The sequence below is a fragment of the Rhinoraja longicauda genome, chromosome 11 (genome assembly GCF_053455715.1).
Source record: "Rhinoraja longicauda isolate Sanriku21f chromosome 11, sRhiLon1.1, whole genome shotgun sequence".
Taxonomy (NCBI): Eukaryota; Metazoa; Chordata; class Chondrichthyes; order Rajiformes; family Arhynchobatidae; genus Rhinoraja; species Rhinoraja longicauda.
In genome coordinates this window covers 14,910,660-14,930,795 of record NC_135963.1, presented here as the reverse complement: position 1 = coordinate 14,930,795, position 20,136 = coordinate 14,910,660, and the positions used below count along the sequence as shown (strand labels likewise).

The window sequence follows — 20,136 nt, the reverse complement described above, 5'->3', positions numbered from 1 at the left end:
AGTATCACCCAAAACAACTTGCAGAAACTTTGGGTGAGAAATTAAGATTTGTCTTTATTTTTTTTCTTGTAATCTATAGTTTGGCATTTGAGCAAGAGTAGGGGAGCGAGGACAGAGCCCTGGCAGAGGCCATCATTCAGGGACCTGAAAGAGCTGGTCTGGTCCCCGAGCGAGACCCTAAATCTACGGTTGCTGAGGATGGATGAGAGGGCACGGCATGGTGGTTTGGCACTTCAAGATTCTGGAAGTTTTCAGCGACAGACCATGTCTCCACACGGTGTCATAAGCTGATGACAGATCGATGAGAGCAACACCAGTTTTCAGGGCACATTGGAAGCCAACCTCTATATTGGTAGTGAGGGCAAGGACTTGATCTGCGCAGCTACTACCAGGTCTAAAGCCAGCTTGCTCTCTGGGCAGAACAGGTTCTACCAATGGAGAAATCCTAGCAAGCAGGAGGCGCTCAAACAGCTTGTAAGATGCACACAAGAGGGCGGTGGGTTGGTAACTAGCTGGATCATCAGCAGACTTCCCAGGCTTGAGGATGGCGATGACCTTGGACTCTCTCCAAGCCTTAGGGATAATTCCTCTACAATGGACATGGGTGAAAAAAGCAGCCAGCCAGTTGCGTCCTTGGGGGCCGAGGTTGTTCAGAAATTCCGGGTAAATCCCATCATCTCCTGCTGCTTTCCCAGCTTTAGTCGAGGACAGGTCTTTGTCTACATCAACTGGAGTGTATGGATTAGAAAGGTGCTTGAGGATGAGATGGACTTTGTCAAGCTCTGTCTCACTTCTTGTCAGGCTTCTTTGGAAGTGGCGACCTTCGAGTTTGCCAGCAGACGAGAAGCTACAGCATTTGCTGACACCTTGGGGGGTTGTACCGGGCAGGGGCAGTTGAACCAAGATGGTGAAGGAGAGTCCATGTCTTTCTGCTGGAGTGTGTGAAGTTCAAGTCATCTACAGTCTCTTGCCAGCGCTGTTGTCTTGCTGCATCCAGGGAATCTAGCAGTTCTGTGGTTCTTGGTCCTCCAAAATATTCCAAATGGAATTTAAACTGGAGGTGAGTACTGTGGCAGTGTCTGGGTCACCTGTGGCCTCAATACTGCTTCAAGAGGTCTTCTGATTCAGGGAGCCAGCAAGGAGCGAAGTTTTTGCGGAAGCCTCTAGGGACGTACTTCTTTGCTGCAGCTTCAGGATCGTACAGGAGGACTTGTAGTTCTTGGGGACAGGTTCAAGACTTATGATCTTTCCCTCCACTTCTTGTGTGAAACCTTTCCAATCTGCTTTCCTGAAGTTCCAGCGTGGGAGAGGCTTGGATGAGATTACAGGGATCTGTGCACTGATGTGGATGTGCAGGTCTACGTTGGCTGTGAGGGAAGTGCGAAAGGATGAATTCCACAGATTCACCACCCATTCCTCCTCATCTCCATTTTGAATGTATGACCTTTTATTCTGATGCTGTGACCTCTGGTCCTAGACTCTCCTATCTGCTTCTGATGCCATCACTGGCTGCCTACGCCCTACTCCTGCTGGTGCTCGCAGGTATCACACCCGCCAAGCTTCGCAGAGTTCTTCACTCAAAGGCTGGTGTACAAGGCCCCATCGGACGCCAAACATCCTTTGCACCTGCTCGCCCAGGATTCACAGCAGCTGGGACCTCAACGAGTGTCATCTCGTCACCCTTTCTCCCGTCATGCAGCGACCCTCTGTGGCTCCGGTTTCAACCAACTAGGAGCATGGAGAACCAGCTGGGAACAGACATCGCAACCTCCTCAATTCACTGTCGCACCGAACACCACAGCCCCACCCGGCTCGGACACGCCCCGCAAAGAGTGGGTCGCCCTGAACGGCTCCGCACAGGGGTCGGCCGGTTCAACGGCAACATGCATCGTTGGGGGTTGCGTCCATCAGCAGCCTGCATGTGTGGAACGGACCAGCAAACAGCGCAGCACTTCATTTTCGACTGCACTGTCCTCCGTCCCCCTGGTGGAGGGGTAGACCTCACGGCCCTCGACAACAGCACATTGCACTGGCTACAGCGCCTGGAGGACGTTACATAATTTCTGCTGCTTCAAACACAAGAAGAAGAAGTAGACTCTCCTATTACTGGAAACATTATTTCCACATCCACTCTATCTAGGGCCTAGATACCAATCATAAAAGTAATACTTGCTAGGCAATCTTCTTCATAAGAAACGAAATTCGTAAAGTGAAACACTTTGTAGTTATAGCAGAGACTGACACACATGAGCGGGTTGAAAAATCGAAGGCAACAAAATCTGTGGGAGCACGGGCGCTCGCGTGCGTTCACACGTGCACAACTGATCCGGCCCGCATGAAGTCGCATTCTGCCCATTCCGGCCTGTGACCTAAAATGTTTGACACCCCTGTTCTAAACCTTACCACTGAGTTGGCCAGCTTACAAAAAAGCAAAGTCAGCTGGCATTATTTTAATGGAATTAAGGATACTCAAAAGGGAGTTAGGTAAATATCCATGGTCCAGAGTACTTTTAAATAGAAACTATGGAAAGGTCACATTTGATGGTACACTGCGAGACACTCAATATCCATGCAATTTTTTGTCACATTTTGCAGTTATTTTGCCCCCTGTATACATAGATTATATGTACAGGATGTTAAGTAGTCCACAATATCAACTACAGTTTTATGCGGGGGTTACTTGCTTGAATAGCATGTCATTCAAAAATGTGTAAATTAAACATGTATGTGACTATGCTGTCAGCAATAAATTTGAGCATGTTATTCTGAAAACAGCAGCGTGTAAATCAAGCTTTGGTATTAAAGGAACAAACGCGTTATTACAAAGACGCATAAATCAAACATGCGTAAAACACGGAGTGCATGCACTATGAACTTATATTTTCCATAAAATCATTATATTTCTTCAAAGATCAGTATATATATTAGCAACATATTTAACTATAGAATACCGGTGTTGTAGATCCTGGAGGGATATAGAATAACGGAACCCCATTCTTGGTGCTTTCCGGGATAGTGTAGTGTTCAGGAATTGTGTTGAAAGATTTGAGATGCACCAGCATCTGATCCGTCTGATTAATGCTAAGAAAGTATAGAAAATAGACATCAGCCTTTTTATTCTTTAAACACAGGAACTCAGAGCTTTTGCTCTCTCTTTCTAACAATCACAAATCAAAACATTGTTCTGCTATTTACAATACTCACCTGTTATTAAAGCCATGTAATTCCATGTACTTACCTCTGCAGAGTAGTCCAGAAACGACGGATTACTGTGGTGCGATATGGGCTGGTAATGGGTTTCCTCATGGTACAGCTGATATCATGGAGCATGTCATAGCTGCCCTCCATTGTTACCTCCACCCACGTCAAATGCTTGGTTGGATCCAGGGGCCATGAGGCTACCACCAGGTACTCAATTCTCATGTTCTGTTTCCAAAGAAGCACCAGCTTGACTTCTAACTGAGTTCCAGCTAAAATCAGAAAATGAACAAAAGGGAAAATATATAAATCACAAATCTCCCACATAAAAGGCTGACCATAAAAAGTAAGGACCATGGAGCAGTATGGTTAATTGCCAGCAGGGATTTAAAAAATGGCTTGAGGTCAATTGGGGCATGTTGGTCAGCATGGACAAGTTGGGCTGAAGGGCCTGTTTCCCTGCTGTATGACTCTGTGACTCTAAGATAACAAAGTAGAAAGTTAAACCAAATGCTTTGGTTTTTTTCAGATTCAAGGATGACAGGATGCACTGTTCCCCAATCTTCAGTGTTGCTGTGCTTAGGATGTATTTAAATGACGTGGTTATTGGAATACTGTAAAATTTCCAAATTTGCCAATCATTCCAAACTTTCAGATGTTGCAAACAGTAAAGGGCCTGTCCCACTTAGACGATTTTAAGGCGACTAGGCTGTTGCCGACAGTTCACCGGGGTGTCGCGGGCATGATCGTGAGGAGTCTTCAAAGAATCGTAGTGGATCTCGGCGCGTCGCTGAGACATCAACCGGTATGAAATTTCTCGGCGACAGCTGGCTTGTCGCCAGGTATCGTTGCTTATTGTCCTGTTGTCCCCAGGTTTGCTAGGTTCTCTTAGATGCACTTAGAAGCACGTAATATTAAATTAACTAAAGTCATTTGAAGATACCATAAAATACTTGTGTTTAACCAATTTACTTACCGTGAGGACATTTGACAGGTAGATTGGAGGCGACAGTTTGACGGTCAGGTAAGTGTGGGAATTTCTGCGATGTTTATGGCAATCAGCGATTACATTTAAAGTAGGCTCCCAACCCAGATATGCAACCCAGAAACCAGATACGCATCTCCCGTACATTTTCAAGGAATGCCCACACTCCGCACAAAAATCCATTTAACCACTTTTAAAATTAAATTTCTTAATACCGCTATTAGTAAACTGGAAGTCAATCCAGTTTATGCCTTGTTACCGTGAGGCTTGGTTTTCAAGTAACCCGGGCAAGATGTTATATTTCAAAACTCTCAAATACTTACCGACTTGTCAGTGATTTCAGAGAAAATTAGGATGCCGGAGAAGCATTGACAGCGTGGGAATTTTCGCGATGTTTCCGAAGAAGGTGTAATCTCGACCTGACTCGGCATTGTCGTAGGGTAAAAGAAAATTTTGGCGATCTGCTACGACTTTGAGAGTCGCCGGCAGTCGCCTAAAAAAAATCGCCTAAGTGGGACAGGCCCTTAAGGGTGATACCAACAACACCTAATCCCATAAATAAACAAAAATAAAATCCATGAGATTTACCAGAATGGTTCTGGAACTGATGGATATTAGTTAAAAAAATTGTGACTAAGCATGGAAACTGGCCATGAAATGCCCACTTACATTAATCCCACGTCTCAGCACTTGGCCTCAAACCTTCTATGGCATAGCATTCCTGGTGCTCATCCATGCATTGTGAACTGCACATTTCTGGTGGAGAAACTCCCAGTGTTGTTGGGTGGCTAGCTTCAGGATTCAGATCAAGTAACAAAATGACTAACAACATATTTCTAGATTTGAATAGTATGTGAGAAGAAAGGGAACTTGTAGGTTCCCATGCACCGTGCCCTTCCCCTCTCTGTAGGGCAGAAATATGAAAGGTGCCGTTGTGGTACATCCAGTCCTCTTGGTAAAACGTCAGTCAGTGGAGGAAGTAAACATTGCAAATGGTGAGCTGGATATCAAGTGAGCTGCCTTGTTCCAAATGGTATTAAGCTTTGAGTGTTGTTCGTGCTGCACTCATCCAGAAAGTGGAGAATATGCTGTCATTCTCCAACATATCTCCTGGTATTGACAGAAAAGCTTTGGCTTTCCAGAACAAGGACAAGAGGTAAATGAATGGTGTTGATTCCCCGATAAAATCTTACACTAGGGCATTGCATTAAGAATAGAAAATGAGCAATAAATACTTGAATTTCAGATTACTGGAAAAAAAGCAAGGTTTCATGCACTCTTATGTGGGGTACTTAATAAAAAACATATATCTTCCCATAGTTGAACCAAAGTCAGAACTTGATAACCAAAAAAGTCTCTATCAAGTCATTGAGTTGAAGATAAACTCTACAGGTCTTGGCTGTGAAATCCAATTCTCCAAAATTAGTTTTGCCATGATAGTAACAGTAATTAGTTGAGATCACACTATCACAAAATCTAACTGAACTCTCTTCACAAAGTCACACAATCAAATGAATCTGTTCCACTCAGCTACTCTGCCACATCCCATCACACTAATGTCCTCCTCAAAGGTTTGACCTGTAACAGCATTTTTATTTACCTTTGATGATATTAAGTTCCTTCACTGTGTAGCCCTCCCGCAATCTTACAGACACAACACTGATGAGGTCTGCATGCACCTCATTCTCAGCGTGCTTCTTCCGTCTCATGGCCAGTGCAGGATTACTGCTGGCAGACACGAGGTGTTCATTGAATAGTTTGTGCTGAGACACTAGGTTTAAAGAAGAAAAACAATGAATAGAAACAAAACGATCAATTCTTGCAAACATCCTAGAAATTTCTGTCAATATACTTGCCACAGTAATACTCTGGGTTCATGGACTCTCCAGGTCTCAAGAAGCTGTACAGCAGGAAGGCCTTGTGACAGGCATTCATGTTCAGGTTGCCCTCAGTAATTTCCGGGCACGTGGGCATGTACGAGCCAAACGTTGCCATGGCAATGAATTTCATTAGTTCCAAGTTTGGTACATAACCAAAGCTGCAGTCATACGAGTACACACCTCCAACCTGCGAAAAGCAGAAGAATGGTTATACCATACAAAAACAGCCTGCTATTTTGAGATCATGTCGTGGTTACCGGTGTTCAAAATGAAGCAGATGACACGGAGAATTCTTCAAGAAGTTAAAAGCCTTTATTTGCAAACAACGGCTGGAACAATCAGGATGTCAACCATCTGACTGCCCACTTAGTACATCGGGCAGTCTATGTTTATAGGATTATTCCAAACCTTATCTTCTTTACATTACCTCATACCCACACTCCTTTCTTCAGTCATTCATTTCTTTGCAGTCACCCATCTGTCCCGCCACCATTAAATCCCATTCAGTAATTTATCCTTATCTCAATGCTCACATCCCTTCATACTTCGCCTCCCTTATTTCCCTGCTAGTCCATCCCTCACATCCATTCATCACCCCAAGGCCTTTGTCTTTCTTTATCTGCCACCATTATCTTCTATTCTGGTTCATCCATCATTCCAACTGATATGTTTCTCCTCCTCGCTCCACCATTAATTATCCGCCTGAGCAGAGCAGTTACATACACGTGTCAAGGGCAAGGAATGTCTAGAGCGCCTTAATTAGTTAGAGAGGCGCCTAATGCCTAAGAAGTTTCAAACCTTAAACAACAATGTCTAATGTATAAAATAATATCGTAACAATGTCTAATGTATAAAATAATATCGCATTATCTCCCATAATCAAAGGCTTGTTTCTTTTTTTTAATTTACCTGTATAAAGGAACAGGCAATCATTCCACAGCGTAGTTGGTTTAACAACGTTTCACACACTCCAATATCTGGTACACTTGTTACACCGTCAGTAATGATTATTATGCCTGTAAGAGAAGCAAGTAAATGCCATTTCATGGGAATATTGCAAGAGCAATGCACTGCTGCCACACAAATCCACTGACAAAAAGTGAATCTGATCTTATCTTAGAATTATTATTTTGGTATCTATTTCTGGCTCAGGGTTCAGACAAATCCCATTGCTTGATGAATGTTTAGCCTTAATCATCTAAAATGTTCATAATTACAAAAACTGAAACAAAAATGTAGTTCAGCTGAAGGTCCAATTAAACATTTAATTGTAAATTACAGGCCAAGATAATTCTTCATATTTATATTGTGGAATTCACAAGAAGTCATTCCATTTTAGTTTGGATAGAATCAAGTTGAAAAGTGCTGTTTACTGCTCAAACATCATTCCATGGTGGAAAACACTTGGCGGAACTTTAGCAATTGGCATTCAACACCCATATGAGAAAGGAAGACTAAATTGGACGTACAAAATATCCTCTACCCCTCCTGAGAGTCTGAGGAGACCTCAACCTTAAGCATTTCTTCCTGTTTCATTTTTCTATTCTCCAGGTGTCCTCTTACCTATGAAGCACTTCCCCAGCGACAACCTATCTTAATTCCTGGCATTCGAGCTAATGTTCCATAAAACAAACAATAGTTGCCCACTGTCCAAATATGCCTATCACAATGGGATTCCAAGATTGCATACCCTAAACTATAAAATAAACCAATTGACGTGGTTGAGATATGAAGAGAACAATAGTTGGCCTCTATAAAACTGCCCCTAATACGCAGGCAGTGGGATAACAGAACTAATGTTGCCGGGCGATCAGAGGAATTAAACATCAGGTTGGGTTTTTTTAAAGACATTCGTGGAAAAATATTAACCTGCACTGGAGTTGGATGGCAGTAACTGAAGTGCAAGAATGCCATTGCGGATCATGTTGACGAGCCCCATATCAGATGTTACCATGGAAAAAGCTATCTTCCGTGAAGACTGATCATAAAAAACATCAGCAGAATCTCCTTGGGATAAAGTTGACCGATCAGACTGCAACTACAAGACAAAATAGATTAGATTTATATAATAGCAGGTAGCAACTAGTTAAATGAAAGCAAAATTAAGGTTAAAGGATTTGTAAAGTTTTTTTTTTAATATGCAGCCTTGTAGAGAAATCCTAATCCATTTCCTTCCACTGGAGAAAGTGCCTGTTCCATAAACCATCCCTCTCAGTTCATCTGACATTGGGTACAGTTGTGGTGGTGTCATTAAACTGCTGGAATAATTGGCAAACATGGATTGAGAGATAAGAGTTCAAATCAAACCACAACAACTGTGGAATTTAAATTTGGTTGTTAATCTGGGATATGGAAAAAAGGCAATTTGTCCAATTATAACAAAAACAAATAAATTGCCCAAATGAACCAAAATCTGATCATCAATGTCCTTGAGGAGAGAAAATCTGCTGTCTTTATCTGGTCTGGTCAAAATGTGACTGTGGCTCACTGCTAACTGGTTTGGCAAACCACTCAGGTGTACCGTTAGCACCACATTCAAACGGAAAAAAAGATGAAAATGGAGGGAACACCTAGGATGGAGCAAGGCACTAAATTCAAAGTGGCAAAGTCACACTCAGCCAAATGGACCTTGCAGCATCCACTTTGCAATATCTGGAGGCTGGTGACTCAATTGAGAAAGCTATCAAACACAGACCTAAAGTCACAACATTCACATCTTAAAGACAGTTGGGTAGCACAATGGCATAGATGGTAGAGCCACTGCTTCACAGTAGCTGCAGCATTGTGACCACAACACTATCTGCAGCCCAGTGGTATGAACATCGACTTCTCCAACTTTAGATAGTTCCTCTGTCCCTCCCTTCCCCTCCTCCTTCCCAGATCTCCCTCTATCTTCCTGTCTCCACCTATATCCTTCCTTTGTCCCGCCCCCCTGACATCAGTCTGAAGAAGGGTCTCGACCCGAAACTTCACCCATTCCTTCTCTCCCGAGATGCTGCCTGACCTGCTGAGTTACTCCAGCATTTTGTGAATAAATCGATTTGTACCAGCATCTGCAGTTATTTTCTTATACTATCTGCTGCACCACTGTGCTGCCCCATTAAGGACAGGATACCAGATCACCGATGTACTCAAGGGTTTCACTTTCTGCTTATAATACAAGGTGCAAGAAGTACTTCAAGAAATGTCCTTGTTAACAATGGTTGTGGAATGGGAAGGAAGAGAGAAATAAGTAAATTCCTTGTTTTATCAAATCAGAACTATTACTTCTTGATTTGGAATACTTCCCTGCCTTGTACCTAGGATTCAAGGCAATAACCTCAGTTTACCACCTTATTTTGTACACACTGTTCATAAGTAACACACACATTAGAAAGGTATTAAGCCCCCAGTTATAAAAGTCACTTTGTTACACTAAAGCACAATTTTCATGTCTTACTCCAGCCTCTCAAGACTCAATTAGCACAAAAACCACCAGACCATGCGATGCAATTACATTCTTCTTTTCCACGCTTCTGAGATACAGACCTGCACTTTGGGTTTATAATGTTGTTGAAGAACTTCAGCTACATTGTTTTCAAATGCACGCAATTGCTGATAGATATTTTGGTGGTAGGTTTCTAAATTGGCTTGATCCAACAGACAGCCTTGAACCAAAACCTATAGTAAATAGACATTGACAAGTTTAGTTGTAAGAATATTTGCTAACGACATACAACCCGGCACAAACAGCAGTGATGTGATAGACTTGTGTGAAAAAGTAATCAGTTAGTTTGGCCATAATGGTCATTATTTAATTTAACGTGTCTTATGCCAATAAAAGGCGAGGAGTAATCCATATATGAAATCCTTCAGATGCTGAAAACCTTAAAATGCTGGAAATATTTAGCAGGTCAAAGAGAACCTGTGGACGGCACCATTTCAGGTCAATAACCTTCCATTGGAACTGGGAAAAGTTAGAACTTTTTAAGTGGCAGATTGAGGGGAAAGGAGCAGAAAGAACAAAGTGAGAATCTGTGATAGGCCAAGGACCATCTAAGATTGAATGACACAAATAACAGAGATGACAGCTGAGAGAGTGTTTATTATGCACCATCTCAGGAGGAGCGATAAACAGAGCCCAAATGTTACCTGAAATTACCAAGAGAGAAATAATGCCGATGCCGGAAGTCCTACATACAAGAGAAATTGAAGTAGCCAATTGACTGAAACTATTGAAGTGACCATGACAAGCTTGGAGAATCATTTGTCATCTTCCAACTAGGTACATTATGGTCTTCAATAATAAATTCAACTAATTTCAGATAAAACCCATTGTGTTTTGTGTCTCAGATTTCCAACGTAACATTTCTGGTAACTTCAGATTCCATCACCTCTTCCAGATACCTTTTGTAATTCATTAGCTTTTACCATCTTGCCCCAACTATTGTCTCATTGAACTGGGAGTGTCCGATTTGGGTTTAGAAGTCAAAGAATCGTACGTCATCTTCCAACTAGGCACATTACACATTCAACGAGACAATAGTTTAAATACATTCTTTGCGTGTTTTGAATTCCTATCCTCAACCAGTGTTGGAATCCTACTTCATTTTCTTTTCCACGATTTTTGATCTGGGATACTGTAATTTGTTTAGTTCCATTTGTATCTTGAACAGGATTGATACTAAGGGAGTTTGGAATCAGAAATTTCATCATGACTACCTGGACTGGATTTTTAATTGCTCCAAATGCAAGTGGTGAAAGATGCACTCCTGTATCAGAGCATTGGAAGGCACTTGCATCTAAAATAAAGCAGAATGGTATCCAGACCTCAATTGTCTTATTTACTGCCATTGGATTAAATAACGACTGCTTCAACTAATTACTGAAATGCCATGTTTATTACAAGAGGAGAGCATAAGCAGACTGGGTTTCTTTACCCGAGAGGACTGTGGAGGCTGTCACCGACCATATTCATAGGGATCGATAGCTTTTTAGATCTTAAGAGAGCCAGGGGACACAAGATCTGTGCATGAAAGTGGTGCTGAGGAGAAAGAGCAGCCATGCTCATTTTGAATAGCAAAGTATGCACAGGGGTGAATAGTCTACTACTGCATTTCCTTTGTTCTCTTGAGAAGAGATAAAGTTTAATCAACATATAAAAGGTAGGTAAAGCACATGCATTCAGCATTTACATAGGTGTTCCAGCTAAAGAAATTTTGTACGCAAAGAGGATGAATTGTGTGCAGAAATTACTTCTGAATTTATCCCGTAAATATATAGAAAAAGAACACAGTTATGCATGAACATACAAAAAGAAACTAATGGAAATGCTTGTTAGTTTAGGCAACTAAAGCATTTATTGACTATGACTCTATTCAGTGGCTTAGACAGCATCTGGGAATGCTGTTAAGGGGGAAATAGAATTATGTTTCATGCTAACAACCCTTCTGAAGAAATGTTAACTCTATTTCTCACTCCGCAGATGCACGCTAACCAGGAAGCCCCATCTATTTAAATCATTTTGTGTTTCCATATCAGATTTCAAATGCGTTTTTTTACTTTTATTCTTCAGGCAGGTGGGACTAGTGTAGATGGGACACGTTGTTCGGTGTGGGCAAGTAGGTCCAAAGGGCCTGTTTCCACGCTGTATGAATCTAAAAATAATTTATAATTTATCTTTTGAACGTATGTCCAAAAAGATTTCTTCCTTTTATCGTTAATATCATAATTTTAATTCACTAACACAATGTTGGTAACTTATATACAAATAGGCAGCCTCAGGCAAGGAAATGGGATCTTCAAAATTAACAAAAAAGTGCTCACCTGATGAGTTTGAAGTCCTATGATGGAAGAATAAGCAAGGATTGTAATGAAGATCTCAGGCTGAAACACTATGTCTGTACCTGGGATCTTAAATGGACGCAACAATTCTACCAAACATTTAGAGAGTGCGTGAAATACTTCATCAAAGATCAGCTCACCAGTGGAATCATCCTGCAGAAACAAACAAAAACTTTCATTTAATGTGAGAAATAAATATGTTGGAAAAGAGGAAAAACTCAATATCTAGTTTCAAATGTGTACTTGAATTGAATTGAATAAATTTTATTAGCCAAGTATGTGTAGTGTACATACAAGGAATTTCCCTTGGTGCTTTGCTCGCAAGGATATACAACACGATATACAGTAGACAATTAAAAATAAAACGTTATAATTTAAACATGTGAAGAATAAAATAAAATACCAGAGTATTGTGTATAATACAACAATAGGCATAATCGAAAGTAAGTAATCTCAGATCTGTGAAGAACCTTTCACCTTAAATATATATCTTCCCAGGGCCAAACATTATAGCAATATCTCAAAAACAGGTCATTGGAAGAAAATGCCTTCAAAGGGAGTGAAAAGTAACATAAAAATGCAACTATATTTTCTTCCTTAACTTTTTCGGTACTTCAATTGATTACTTTTGAAGTGTTGCAACCAGGTTTTTAAATTTCCATCCCTATTTTTGTATTAATCCAGAATCTTGTCACTACCTATTCTGTAACCTCCTCCAGACATACAACCCCTCAACATCTGCACTTCTTCAATTGTGTTTTTTGTGACCACCCTTACTGTACCTTCAGCAACCATTCCTGCAGCTATGCTCTGGAAATGTAAAAAAAAGTCTTGAAATGCTGGACATCAGAATGAAATGCTGGAAATACTCAGTAAGTCAGGCTCCAAATAAGTTTAAAGAACCATTGATACATTACCCTGATTCTCAATTATGATGTTTTCTCCTAAGAATTAGCAAAAAAAGTTTATAGACAATAGGTGCAGGTGCAGGAGGAGGCCATTCGGCCCTTTGAGCCAGCACCGCCATTCAATGTGATCATGGCTGATCATTCTCAATCAGTACCCCGTTCCTGCCTTCTCCCCATACCCCCTGACTCCGCTATCCTTAAAAGCTCTATCTAGCTCTTTCTTGAATGCATTCAGAGAATTGGCCTCCACTGCCTTCTGAGGCAGAGAATTCCACAGATTCACAACTCTCTGACTGAAAAAGTTTTTCCTCATCTCAGTTCTAAATGGCCTACCCCTTATTCTTAAACTGTGGCCCCTTGTTCTGGAATCCCCCAACATTGGGAACATGTTTCCTGCCTCTAACTTGTCCAACCCCTTAATAATCTTATACGTTTCGATAAGATCTCCTCTCATCCTTCTAAATTCCAGTGTATACAAGCCTCGGCCGCTGGACTTAACATCGCCCGGTGCGGCTTGGCCGCGGGGCCTTCCATCGCCCGGTGCGGGGACTGTGCGGGTCGGTCGGGGACGAGCTGTCTGTCCGTGGGCGTGGGGAAGAGAGTGGAAGTTTTGTTGCCTCCATCACAGTGAGGGGGTGTTTGGAGTGGATGTTTGTGTTGGGGTCATGTGTCTTGTGTTCTTTTTCTTTTTTGTGTGACTGCTATGTAGTTTCGTTCAGTACCTTGGTACCGAATGACAAATAAAGCTCTGTTGAACTAGTCGATCCAGTCTTTCAACATACGACAGTCCCGCCATTCCGGGAATTAACTTAGTAAATCTACGCTGCACGCCCTCAATAGCAAGAATTTTGTAACAAGCCTACATCTTATGCCATCAACTTAAATGTTAATTAAGTGCACAATGTTTATCAGATGCAAAGTTATCCAGTGTTCTCCTTCCAATATGACAATTACTTACCACAATCCCCGTGGATGGACTGAGATCCAATTCAATAACAAACCGATATCGCTGAGCAAGGAAGGTAATGTGGGTTGAGGGTACTAACTGGTAAGTGTGAGCAGTAACTGGTTCACCCTGCTGCCAGCCCTTTGGTAGGACACTGAAAATATCCAGTTCATTCTTGGAGTTGAGCTATAAAAAAGACAAAATGTCAAATTATTACATTGTTGTAAGAAGTTATATGTGCAATTCATTTTAAAAATACATACAATTCCACATTTCATTCATAAAGTAAACTCTGGTGTAAAACTGGCATTTATCATAAATAAAGTAGGAAAACTGCAATGACTGAGGACTCTTCCATTGTCTCTCTAGAACATGTGGCAATGTTGTTTAGACAATAGACAATAGGTGCAGGAGTAGGCCATTCGGCCCTTCGAGCCAGCACCACCATTCAATGTGATCATGGCTGATTATTCTCAATCAGTACCCTGTTCCTGCCTTCTCCCCATACCCCCTGACTCCGCTATCCTTAAGAGCTCTATCCAGCTCTCTCTTGAATGCATTCAGAGAATTGGCCGCCACTGCCTTCTGAGGCAGAGAGTTCCACAGATTGACAACTCTCTGACTGAAAAAGTTTTTCCTACAACTCTCTGACTGAAAAAGTTTTTCCAACAACTCTCTGACTGGAAAAGGTTTACCTACAATTTAACAAAAAAAAGCTGAACAGAAAATTCCTGTTGAGTGATTTGCCATGGTGAAATTCCAATAAAAGAGGGGATCCCATTGAAACCTATAAAATAATGAAAGGCCTAGTTAGAGTGGATGTGGAGAGGATGTTTCCAGTACTGGGGGAAGTCTAGGACCAGAGGGAAGACTCAGAATAAATGGACAAACCTTTAGAATGCAGACGAGGAGGAGTTTCTTTAACCAGAGGATGGAATTCACTGCTACAGATGGCTGTGGAGGCCAAGACCTTGGGTGTTTTCAAAGTAGAGATTGATAGGTTCTTGATGAGAAAAGGGCATCAAATGTTACGGGGAGAAGGCAGAAGAATGGGTAAAATAGATCAGCCACGATCGAATGGTGTTCCAGACTTAATGGGCTGAATAGTCTAATTCTGCCCCTATGTCTTATGATTGTTTAATGCAAAAGTTTACAATATATAGTTAAACTCTGGCATCCACAGGACTTTGGCAGTGTCTGACTGGCAGATTTTTCAAGCTATTTTACTTCCAGCAATACCCCAACACACTTTGAAATGCTGAAAACAGAGCCCCAACAAGTTTAAAGAGATCATGGGATACAGAAGCAAGCGAATCACATAGTGAGCCATCTGGATTTTCGAACAATTGGATTATATTATATAATCAGTCCAGATCCGAAATGCCACCTGTCCATTCCCTCCACAGATGCTGCCTGACCCGCTGAGTTATTACAATACTTTTTGTTTGCTCAAGATTCCAGCATCTGCAGTTCCTGGTATATCCTTTTTTCACGATATATGTTCTGCTCTGACACCGATTATATTTCTCACTAATAGAGACCCCTCTTGGAATTCTGAGTGAAGAGATTAACAAAGTTTTGCATATCACACAATGAAATGAATTTACAATAGAAATTACCATTTTTCTAATCAAGTAGCCAATTTGAAATTTGTATTACTATAAATTTAGTTTCAAACAGTGTTTTTTTTGTTGTTGAAGCAGACAAAATGTGTAAGAAGGAACTGCAGATGCTGGTTTAAACCGTAGACACAAAAAGCTGGAGTAACTCAGCGGGACAGGCAGTATCTCTGGAGAGAAGGAATGGGTGACGTTTCGGGTTGAGACCCTTCTTCAGGCTATGTTGAGTCGGTATGCACCAATAAGACATTCTAAAAAGTTAAATCTGCTCAAAAATGTGTTTTGGTAAATTATTTTAGTATATAGTATTTTAATAATGTTCAAGATTTAACGTGTTGTTTTATATGGTTTAGTTAATTGTTTATTACATTACTTTACTGGACTTTATCTTGTATGAAGTGTGAGTCGCGTTATTCCCTTTATCATGTATCTGTACAGTGTGGAAGACTCGATTGTAATCATGTATTGTCTTGCCGCTGGCAGGTTAGCACGCAACAAAAGCTTTTCAATGTACTTCAGTACACATGACAATAAACTAAACTCATAACATTAGAAGCTGATTGACCATAAAATTAAATCAGAAGATGGGGTTATATTGATGGCAAAGAATTGTTGATTTTTTAATTAACGCGTATCAGCATCTTTTTGAGTACAAAAATAGCACTGGTTTCCACTGATTCTACTTTTAGGTTTTGTGAGTATGTGATACTGAGCATGCATATCGAGATCGTTTCAGTTCCTGATGCAGCTGATCTTAAGGGTAGAAAAAAACATGCCCAGATTGCTAGAGGCAGGTAAAAATAATGTCTGGTTTCACTTTTTTTTGGAACAAATCCCCGAATCCCCCCACGTGCATTCCCAGTCCTTTCACTCACGAGCTCTAACTGCGACATTGGGCGAATGTTTTGATTGAGCTTGCTGAGAAACCAAGCTAGTCTCACGTTACGGGATATCCGATATTCCTTCTTCATAAGCAGGAAAACCTGTCCTGCTTCTTCCACCTAGGAAAAATATAATAATACACATAAATATCCGACAACACAAGAAAATCTCTGAGAGCACATGAAGTCCCACTAAAACTCTGGAGCAGAAAGGGTCATTAAATCCCACTTTTGCCATCATTCAATGAAGCCATTGTTTATTTGTTACCCAGCTTCACTCAATATCCTTGCATATAAAAGGAAATGAAAATTAACAATCGACCTAGAATCAAGTGATACTTGCAGAAGATCATTCTGAATTACAACCATCCGTTAACCACAAACCTTTTTTAGATATCCGAGTCCACGCCGACCAGCAATCACCCTATACTCTAGCACTAGCACCTCGTACACTAGCACACCAGGGACAATATACAATTTTTACCAAAACCAACTAACCTACAAACCTGCACGTCTTTGGGATGTGGGAGGAAACCGGAGCACCCAGAGAAAACCCACGCACTCACAGGGAGAACGGACAAACTCACACAGACAGCACCCGTAGTCAGGATTGAACACAAGTCTCTGGCACTGCACGGCAGCAACTCTACCGCTGTGCCACAGTGTCGACCCTTTTCCTAACTTCGAAGGTATCACAAAATGCTAGAGTAACTCAGCAGGCAGGATCTAGGAGAGAGGGAATGGGTGACGTTTCGGGCCGAGACCCTTCTTCAGACTGATGTCAGGGGGGGACAAAGAAAGGATATAGGTGGAGACAGGAAGACAGTGGGAGAACTGGGAAGGGGGAGTGGAAGAGAGGGACAGAGGAACTATCTAAAGTTGGAGAAGTCAATTTTCATACCGCTGGGCTGCAAGCTGACCAAGCAAAATATGAGGTGCTGTTCCTCCAATTTCCAGTGGGCCTCACTATAGCACTGGAGGAGGCCCATGACAGAAAGGCCAGACTGGGAGTGGGAGAGGGGGTTGAAGTGCTCAGCCACTATCTTTTCCTAACTTCAGTCATAGAGTCATACAGTGGGGAAACAGACCATTCAGCCCAACTTGCCCACACCAACCAACATGTCCCATCGACATTAGTCCCACCTGCCTGCATTTGGCCATTATCCCTCTCAACCTTCCTATCCATGTACCTGTTTAAATGTTTCTTAAATTTTGTGATAGTACTTGCCCCAACTACCTCCTCCAGCAGCTCGCTCTGTGCACCCACCACCACACATGCTGACAGGCAGAACATGCAAACTCCAGTGACAGCACCATAAATCGTGATCAAAAACAGGTAAAGAAAGAGACAGCAATCGTATAGCTGCATCACTGTGCCAGCCTCGCATCAGATTTTTACTTCAAAATGGGCAGCATGGTGGCGCAGCAGTAGAGTTGCTGTCTTACAGCACCAGACCCGGGTTTGATCCTGGCTACGGGGCTGCATGTACGGAGTTTGTACGTTCTCCCTGTGACCAGCGTGGGTTTTCTCCGGTTTCCTCCCAGACTCCAAAGATATAGTTTGTAGGCTAATTGGCTTGGTATAATTGTAAATTGTCCCTAACATGTGCAGTGTTAGTGTGCACGGATCGCAGGTTGGCACAGACTCAGTGGGCCGAAGGGCCTGTTTCGAAGCTGTATCTCTAAACTGACCCTTATTTTGTGTTCGCATAATGTAGCCCTCTTAATACCTACATGCTGGACATCATTATTGTTTACTTCTAAATGTGAAAGTTAATTGACTAATATTCGAGGAAATCAGTGAATTAACATGTGTAAAGAATATAATGAAATCCCCACAAAAGAGAATAGATGATGTAGAAAAATATATAACAATCAGTAGTCAGCAGAAGACTTTAAAGATAAAATTTTACATCTCGAATAATGAATTTTGTAAAGGTAAATAAGGGTAATGCAGAAGGTATTATTCATCTAGATTTCCAAGAGAACTTCAATTAGGCAGCCAAAAATAGGGTACTGAATAAACTCAGAAAAAAGTATAGAACATAGGAAACATTCAGCCCCACGCACAATGTCTGGGTACACAGCCATCATGCCCCATATGCTGAAGGAATACAGGAACCATGCCACCCCCAACGCCCAGGGAACAGAACTGTAACCTATCTGCTCCCACCAGAGAAAATGTCCCCCTCCAGTTTGAATAAGGGGTAGGCCATTTAGAACGGAGATGAAGAAAAACCTTTTCAGTCAGAGAGTTGTAAATCTGTGGAATTCTGTGCCTCAGAAGGCAGTGGAGGCCAATTCTCTGAATGCATTCAAGAGAGAGATCTTAAGGATAGCGGAGTCAGGGGGTATGGGGAGAAGGCAGGAACGGGACACTGATTGAGAATGATCAGCCATGATCACATTGAATGGTGGTGCTGGCTCGAAGGGCCGAATGGCCTACTCCTGCACCTATTGTCTATTGTCCACATCCAAGAAATACAGACTCTGCACACCACGATGTCACTTCCATCTTATGGACACAGGACACCTTACCCGCACTGTACCAAGCACACGGGCAACATAGCCTCCACACTGAGCACACTTGGACCATGTCTCTCACCTTGCCATCTGTGCACTGCCTCTGCACCCTTACCCTGGATGCTACCTCCTCCACACACCCACTCCATTCACTGCCTCTGCATCCTTGCACATGACAGTTCTAGCCCTCCATATACTGTGCCTCGCTATCCTGTATGCACCATGCCCACCAAACCAGTGCACAGCTCTCCAACCCCACTCAGGACACATCATGACCACCACCTCACCCTGCTCTATGATTCATGTCCCTCCACCCGGTCTTTACCTTGGCCCTTCCACCCCATGTACATTGTCCCTCCACCCTGTGCACACCTTGTGCCCACCCTATGGCCCCTCCACCCTGTGCGTACCATGGGTACACCCTACGGACCTTCCACCCTGTGTATACCATGTCTACACGCTGTGCCCCTCCACCATGTGCATACTATGTGAACTCACTGTACCCACTCCACCCTGGGTACACCCTGTGTATGCCTTGTGCCCCACCTCCCTGTGCCACCTATGTGTATACCCTGTGCCCCCCCTAAACCCTCTGTACACTGCCCCCTCCGCCCTGTGTATTCCATGTGCACACCCGGAGCCTCTTCCAACCTGTACACACCATGTGTACACCCTGTGCCACTTCCACGCTGTGCATATCATGTATACACACGGCTCCCTCCACCCTGTGTACAGTGGTCCACTCCACCCTGTGCACACACCATGTGTACACCCTGCACCTCTTCCAACCAAGACACGCCAGGTGTACATCCTGTGCCCACCCTGTACACTGCCCCCATTACCCTGTGCCCACCCTGTATACTGCCCCTATTAACCTGTGCACCCTGTGCCCACCATGTGTACATACTACCCCTTTACCCCGCCGTGCCAGCTGCACCCTGCACCCTCCCGGCCCCGCCGCCCAGTGAGTGCAGCTGCCGTGCAGACACAGCGCACAGCCAATGTTTACACACCGCTGACAGCTCCCTCCCACCCACCACCGCCCCAGGCTCGGGTTCAAACTAACCTCCGAGTCTCTCTCGCCGCCGGACATGCTCGGTGGCCGTTCTCATGCCGGGACCTCCGCCCGCTCGCCGGTCCGTCCGTCCGCCCGCGTTCCGCGCCGCGCTGCGCTGAGCTGCTGCTGCTGCTGCTGCCGTGAGGAGCCGCGGCCGCCTGACCTCTGACCCCCGAGGCGGAAGCGGAGTGGGCACTGACTTCCGGCTGTGCTGTGCGGGGCGGCGCTGACTTCCGGCTGTGGTGTGCGGGGCGGCGCTGACTTCCGGCTGTGCTGTGCGGGGCGGCGCTGACTTCTGGCTGTGCTGTGCGGGGCG

At 43.1% G+C, this 20,136-nt stretch overlaps 1 protein-coding gene across 1 annotated transcript in view; it reads right to left on the bottom strand.

Moving 5' to 3' along the window:
• The window catches only part of szt2 (SZT2 subunit of KICSTOR complex), a 188,464-nt gene extending 168,491 nt beyond the window's left edge, over positions 1-19,973 (bottom strand). The window contains exons 1-11 of the mRNA XM_078408309.1: positions 19,830-19,973; positions 16,235-16,360; positions 13,753-13,926; positions 11,869-12,039; positions 9,592-9,723; positions 7,933-8,101; positions 6,973-7,079; positions 6,040-6,250; positions 5,784-5,954; positions 3,239-3,470; positions 2,952-3,081 (exon numbers count right to left, since the gene is read on the bottom strand). Of these exons, the coding sequence (XP_078264435.1) occupies positions 2,952-3,081; positions 3,239-3,470; positions 5,784-5,954; positions 6,040-6,250; positions 6,973-7,079; positions 7,933-8,101; positions 9,592-9,723; positions 11,869-12,039; positions 13,753-13,926; positions 16,235-16,360; positions 19,830-19,856 (1,650 nt within the window). The 5' untranslated portion in view covers positions 19,857-19,973. The remainder of the gene's footprint in view (positions 1-2,951; positions 3,082-3,238; positions 3,471-5,783; positions 5,955-6,039; positions 6,251-6,972; positions 7,080-7,932; positions 8,102-9,591; positions 9,724-11,868; positions 12,040-13,752; positions 13,927-16,234; positions 16,361-19,829) is intronic.
• Between the last annotated feature and the right edge of the window lie 163 nt (positions 19,974-20,136).